The sequence below is a fragment of the Electrophorus electricus genome, chromosome 2 (genome assembly GCF_013358815.1).
Source record: "Electrophorus electricus isolate fEleEle1 chromosome 2, fEleEle1.pri, whole genome shotgun sequence".
Classification (NCBI taxonomy): Eukaryota; Metazoa; Chordata; class Actinopteri; order Gymnotiformes; family Gymnotidae; genus Electrophorus; species Electrophorus electricus.
Genome location: NC_049536.1, coordinates 32,673,406 through 32,679,999, shown reverse-complemented (window position 1 = coordinate 32,679,999; position 6,594 = coordinate 32,673,406). Strand labels below are relative to the sequence as shown.

Here is a 6,594-nt window from a genome sequence, read left to right as displayed (position 1 = left end):
GGATTCTATCAACAATTCTGGTTACATGAAGGGCGGTCATAAATGAGAGCTTGTACAGTAGGATGTGTGTGTGTGTGTGTGTGTGTGTGTGAATATCTCTATTTTGTGATTTCCTCATGGTTGTGTATTACAAAAGGTCTTATTGTGCTATTATAGTACTAATATTGATTACCATTGTGTTGCTGAACAGTGTACATTCTATTGTTCCAGTAGAAAAGTGCTTTATAGACTGCAGCTTGTAAGCGTTGTGTACAATATGCATTTGTATGCACTTTTTCTTTCTGTAAATCTAAGGGTCAAAATGTCATTTCCAAAGAGAGCATAGACCCTGTAAATGCATTCAGTTAAGGGGAAAATATGAATAATGAAGTGTGAAGTTTATTTATCCAATGTGCAGCACATCATAAAAAAAAACACAGCAAATTATCTGAGGCAGAGAATAGCCCGTTGATCACAGCTAGGAAAAGCAAGACTCGATAGGAAGATCTATGCTGTAGATTTTCCACTCGTCAATACCAGAAACCACGCATTTGCTCAAAGTTTCTTGCCTTGAATACGCCTCTAACTCATACTAGTTTTAAAACAAAATCCATACTGTGCTTATCTATGATGGACAGTGGCTGTCTGCTTCTGGGTCATGTTTCAATGTGGGGCACTTGCCCTTTAGAAGTCTTTATCTGCTTTTACCACCAAAACTTTCTCTCTGTCTGTCTGATAAACAAGCTCTGTTCTTTATCTCCATACTATCTCATCTGCGTGTGTGTGTGCGTGAGTGCATGTGTGTGCGTGTGTGCACGTACATTCGTGTGCGACACAGACGAGACCGCATAAGCTGGCTAGCAGGTGTGATTTTATCTGGATACTGGCTGGGCCCTATGCTTTAGGGATAAAGTGTTGGGGTAAGGTGACTGCCCCTATACTATGCATCCACTAGAACCATGCAGCAGACCATGTATTACAGCGTTTCCTCATAACCTTCCTCATAACCCTCATTCACATGAAGTCCAAGCACAATCCACACATAAGGTCCTCAAGGGGGAATTTACATCTTCCCTACAGAACACATCGACATAATTTGGCAAGTTATTTTTTAGTTATTTTAGTTATTTTATTTTTTGCACCTGTTAGTGCATCTGTGCTGACAAAGAAGTGCATTTGCTTTGCCTCTTTGCAAAACAGATGGTCAGCGGTGTTTTGTGCTTATTATGGAACTTAATAAAGATGAGGTTTATATGCCATATAATGGGAAATTAATAGCATTCAAAGCTGTAAATGAACATTGTATCTGCAATGTTTCTGGCAGAATCTTAATGAGAGAGATTGATATTCTAAACTCCTGCTGAATGATATGAGCGTCTGAAGCCGGAGTGGGAGAAGCTCTGTGAATGCTGTGGACAACCACAGGGGGCAGTATAGGCCACCCTCCCTCCCCTGCCCCAAAAACTCAAGCAGGACCTAAAGTCTGGACCTAGTCAAGAAAATGTGAAAAAAAAAGATCTATTACTCGTGCTGTGTCGTTCACCGGATTCATATCCTGGGAGCTAGACAAAGCCCAAGTCCCCTCCCCTCCGAGGGGTACAGTCCCCTCTCCCATTTCCCCCCCACATTAAACACAGCGCATCTGAGGCTTGCCCACGGTCTGGACAGGAAGATGTAAGCGTTTCCTTGTAAGCTTAAAGAAATGCTCCAGGTGATCTCGACCTGCTGCATATGTGGCAAATGGTCGATCACTACAGTCATTCCTTTTACAAAGGAAAAGGCTAAAACCTGTTGACTAGAAACACGTTTACTGCTGTAAGTCCTTCTCAACAACTGCGCGGTTTTGTTCTAAGGCTTGCTTCTATGTATTCTCATGTAGTAGTGATGTGAAACATGGACATTCAGGTTTAAAAAGCTGCAATATTTCCTTAAATTTGAAACAAGTCATTTATGAAAATATGTATGAATGGATTCATGGTAGTAATGCCCAGGTTCCATCCCTGCTGCGGGTCCGTCGCTTACACTGTTTCAGTGATGCCGGTGTGTTTATCAGTTAAGTTGTCCTGTGCAGTTAGTTCAATTAGGCCATGAATGTAAGAGCTTCAGCAGTCATTCGGATGAGTTTCCATTTGAATTACAAATTGAAGCAGTTTCAGGACTTGTAAGATAGGTCCTCATGCATTTTTTAAAAAGGGAGTCAACTGTGTGTCCCATTTGTTTGCTAAACTGTTTATCTAATGTTAGCTATAATCCTCTAATTTGGTCCAACATGCTACCTATGCAGCATTTGCACAAATTAAACCTTGTTTTCATAGTTTTCTTGACCTTGAAGTGACCCACCCTCCAAAAGAAATGATTTGACTGGAACTATAAGGGCCAGTGGTGACGTATGTGAAACACAAAGACTTTTAGGCTGCCTCTCATTTTTGCTGTGTCAGCATGTCATAAATTGCATCTTTGGAATTTGAATATAAGTTGCAGAATTTGAATGGATCTTTGTGTGCAGTTATTTTGCAAACAGTGTGGTTTATTGCTTTCTGTTGTTTGTTTCATAATGTGCTCGAAGGGCTCTCTGGCTGATCCTTTTTTTTTCCCCAAAATTGCAAAATATGTCTTCTGTGTGAACTTCAGCCCATCGACATGCGGGTGCCACCCCGGCGAAACTCCCAGCCACCCTTCAGTCCGCCGTTCAGAACCTCCTAAATACACCACCGGCCCTGGGTAACCTGAGCCTGAACTTCAGCTTCCCTTTGTGCAGTAGGACTGTCCAAATGGAAATGACAGCATAACACTGCAGGCCTCTCATCCACTGAACTTTGCGTGGCAAAAGAGTGAAGAGGCAGAGAGGTGGTGTGAAATTTGAATGGCCTTCATTATACCTTTCATCAGAGCCTGATTAGCCATCCATGAAATTTGGTGGTTACGCCCGGAAACGGCGATAACCAGTTCCTTTTGTGTTTCGGAAAAACAGCAGCGACCTGCACGAATGTTTGGCACAGACCATCTTGAGATTCATATGTATAAGCACATGTATGGGTGCAGGAATGGGAGCAAAATAAACTTGGAAAAAGTTTTGCCTTGTTGTTTATACTTATTAACACAGCCATGCACGTACATGCACAGTGTCCTCAGCCTTTCTGATACTATTATTTAATCCTTAGAGGCTCTCACCATGCCGTTCAGCATTGTTTTAAGCAGATGGGTTCCAAAGTTGTGGTGGCTTATTAAGTAGCCTTTGCATTCTATCTTTTATTAACTGTCGTAACACTTTGTCTGGGAACACGCTTCAAAGTTCAGATTAGGAATGTTAAACACAATAAGCCCCTGTGAGTGGAGACAGATAGCGTTTGTAGCAGATAATGTAACAAATCCAGCAGCGGAAAATCAGTACAGACAGCGCTGGCAGAATCGGAACAGGCAGAAATAGGGGGAGAGACTTTCAGGACCACGGACAGAGAGCGAACTGCCTGCGTACTGCTCTAAGGAACTCTTCACTTTACTTCACATGCTTTAATGACACAGAGAGTTTAGACCAAGTTTTGAGTTCAGCTCTGGGTCACATCAACTTGTGGATTTAACTAGCAAATTGCTATTTGTTGCATACCGAATAATATATGATATTGAGCACAATTAGAAATCATGTTTAATGTTTAGTTTATTTGCTGTCATTTTTTTTTGCTTGTTTTTTTTCTTTCAGATGATGTTTGTCCCCCTCTGGAAGGCCGATGATAAATGGTAAGCAAATGCAACAGAAGTAAAAACATTTCTTCTAAGATACCTCCTCTTATTTATATTTGTGTGCATTGCGTTGCATGTCAAACAATCTGAAATTAATCAAAAAGTGATGCTCTTATTGTTGTTTCTGTGTTCTAATGACCAGGATTCATTAATGTACTTGTATGCAGATTTAATGATGAGATAATTAATTGAATATTTGTAGAGGTTTTTACTAAGCCTAGTAAAGATGTTCATTTTAGTATTCATATAAAAACCTACTATACTGCTAAACTCTGTAAGAATGAGAGTTCAGCGCTGCACAGTGTTTGGATTCCAATAGATCAGATCTTTGTACAGAATCCGTGTAGTTCCCCAGTTTCTCATGCATGTCGATGTGCTTATCCGCTGGGACTAGACGTAGCCAATAAGCTGCTGCAAAGCTAGAAACCCATTATCAAACAGCAGTGTATCAAGCCCCGAGACTTCTGAATAGTCATTATATACTCATTTCCATAGAAGCTACTACACTAATGAATACTGAATCAAGATGCATATTCTTTTTATTGTATTTATAACCACCATTCCTAAAATGAGGGCATTAATAACACCTCAGTACAGTTCAATGCAAATAGACATTCAGATTTTCTTGCCTTCCCTACCTGTTTGTGGGGGATAAGTAACAAATGATGTGGTGACAGCGCTGCGTTTTAATGGATCAGTACATTAACGCAACCTATACGTGAGAGCCGTTCTCTTGCTTTCAGTATAATAGTCTCTTTTGTCTACATTGTGAAAGCAAGAATGTGCATAAGAATGGCTACAATTCTGTTCCAGCAAGCACCACACCTGTGCCAGGTGTCGTTTTCTACAGCCATTAATTACCTGGTTCAGACGCATTGGTGCTGGAAATGAAGTAAAATAAAAACCATGGACAGGCTGGTAGGCCCTGTGGACTGGGTTGAGAGCCAGACATCTGAAGCATGTGCATGCTGTTTTTGTTTTGCAGACTTCAGTGGAACATGTGGAGGAGTGTCAGGAGGGAAATTTGGAACCCAATGAGTTTTTCTTGCCTTTTCTTCATGGAGAGAGAATAGCTCGGTTTTTCTGTTTAAAAAAAAAAAAAAAACTGTAAAAATGCATCCGTTCCTGACAATTAATGTCAAGCGGCAGCCTGATGCAGACGTGCACCACCTCGCCTGAAGCGCTGTCACTAATGGCTGGGAAGCCACATGAGATTCACCACCCTAAACGCACATAAACGCTTCGTGATGCCTTCAAAAGTGTCATGCCTCTACGTGTTGACGGTTGTTTGCTGGGCGAGTGTCCTGTGGTATCTAAGCATATCCAGACCCACGGCGTCTTACATCGGGCCGCTGTCTGCGCCTGCACGGAAGACAGTCAAAGCCCACAAAAGCGCCAACACCACTTTCAGCAACATCCGAACGCGTCCGTTAAATCCCCACGTGTTTGATTTCATCATCAACGAGCCCAAGAAGTGTGAGACGAACATGCCGTACCTGGTGATCCTCATCAGCACGACGCACAAAGAGTTTGATGCTCGGCAGGCAATCCGGGAGACGTGGGGCGACGAGAGCACATTCAGCGACCTGCGCATCATCACCCTCTTCCTCCTCGGACGCAGCACGGACAGTGTCCTCAACCAGATGGTGGAACAGGAAAGCCAGATCTTCCACGACATTGTCATAGAGGACTTTGTGGACTCCTACCATAACCTGACCCTAAAGACCCTGATGGGGATGCGCTGGGTGGCCACGTTTTGCAACCAGGCAAAGTATGTGATGAAGACAGACAGCGATATCTTTGTCAACATGGACAACTTGGTGTACAAGTTGCTAAAACCAGACACCAAGCCCAGGAGGAGGTATTTTACAGGGTATGTTATAAACGGCTCTCCTATTCGGGACATGCGGAGTAAGTGGTACATGCCCAGAGATTTATACCCAGAGAGCAAGTACCCACCCTTCTGTTCTGGAACGGGCTATGTGTTCTCAGCAGATGTGGCTGAGCTTATTTATAAGACTTCCCTCCACACACGTCTTCTCCATTTGGAGGATGTTTACGTTGGGGTTTGCCTAAGGAAGCTTGGCATTCATCCTTATCAGAACAGTGGCTTCAATCACTGGAAAATGGCTTACAGCCTCTGTAGGTACCGGAGAGTCATTACCGTGCACCAGATCTCCCCGGAGGAAATGCATAGGATCTGGAATGACATGACTAGCAAGAAACATCTCAAGTGTTAGTAATGCCTGAGGACTATTGTGTATCCCTGCCAATATATATATATATATATATATATATATATATATATATATATATATATATATATATATATATATATATACACGCACACACACACGCACGCACACACACACACACACACACACACACATATATAAATGTGTGTTGTGTGTGTGTAGGGAGCTTATGCAGTACTCTTCTTAAAATACATTTAAAAAACAATGATATTTAGTCACCTGAAAATGCCCACAGTTCTACTCGACCCACTGAGCCTTTGCTTAACATTGAATAAAGTAAATGTCAGGTCTGTACCACCTAGCAGTGGAGAATATCCTACAGCTGACTTGCAAATGCAAGGTACGCTAAAAGTCTACTGACATTGTAATTATTATTACTGTGCCAACTGAATGGAGCGAAGGTGCACCATGCTGGTTTAGAATATGTTAAAAGCTTATTCATGCATAAACATGCACGGTGCACTGTAGCAATTTGGCTCAGCTGGTCAGCAAAGGTGCACACGGAATTGGATGAGACCAAACTCAAATGTTCTTGACAATTTTCCTTTCATTGCCCTTAACTCTGTTGGATGTAATTATATGGAAATGTTGGTGATCAGCACTAATCGAGTGTTTAAAATAG

At 42.0% G+C, this 6,594-nt stretch overlaps 1 protein-coding gene across 2 annotated transcripts in view; it reads left to right on the top strand.

Annotated features, from left to right (window-relative positions):
• b3galt1b (UDP-Gal:betaGlcNAc beta 1,3-galactosyltransferase, polypeptide 1b) overlaps positions 1 to 5,980 on the top strand; it is a 70,292-nt gene extending 64,312 nt beyond the window's left edge. For both annotated transcript variants that reach the window (XM_035523581.1, XM_027010245.2), the window contains 2 exons: positions 3,677 to 3,714; positions 4,703 to 5,980. In XM_035523581.1, the coding sequence (XP_035379474.1) occupies positions 4,926 to 5,957 (1,032 nt within the window). In that variant the 5' untranslated portion in view covers positions 3,677 to 3,714; positions 4,703 to 4,925 and the 3' untranslated portion in view covers positions 5,958 to 5,980. The remainder of the gene's footprint in view (positions 1 to 3,676; positions 3,715 to 4,702) is intronic.
• Positions 5,981 to 6,594: the final 614 nt, after the last annotated feature.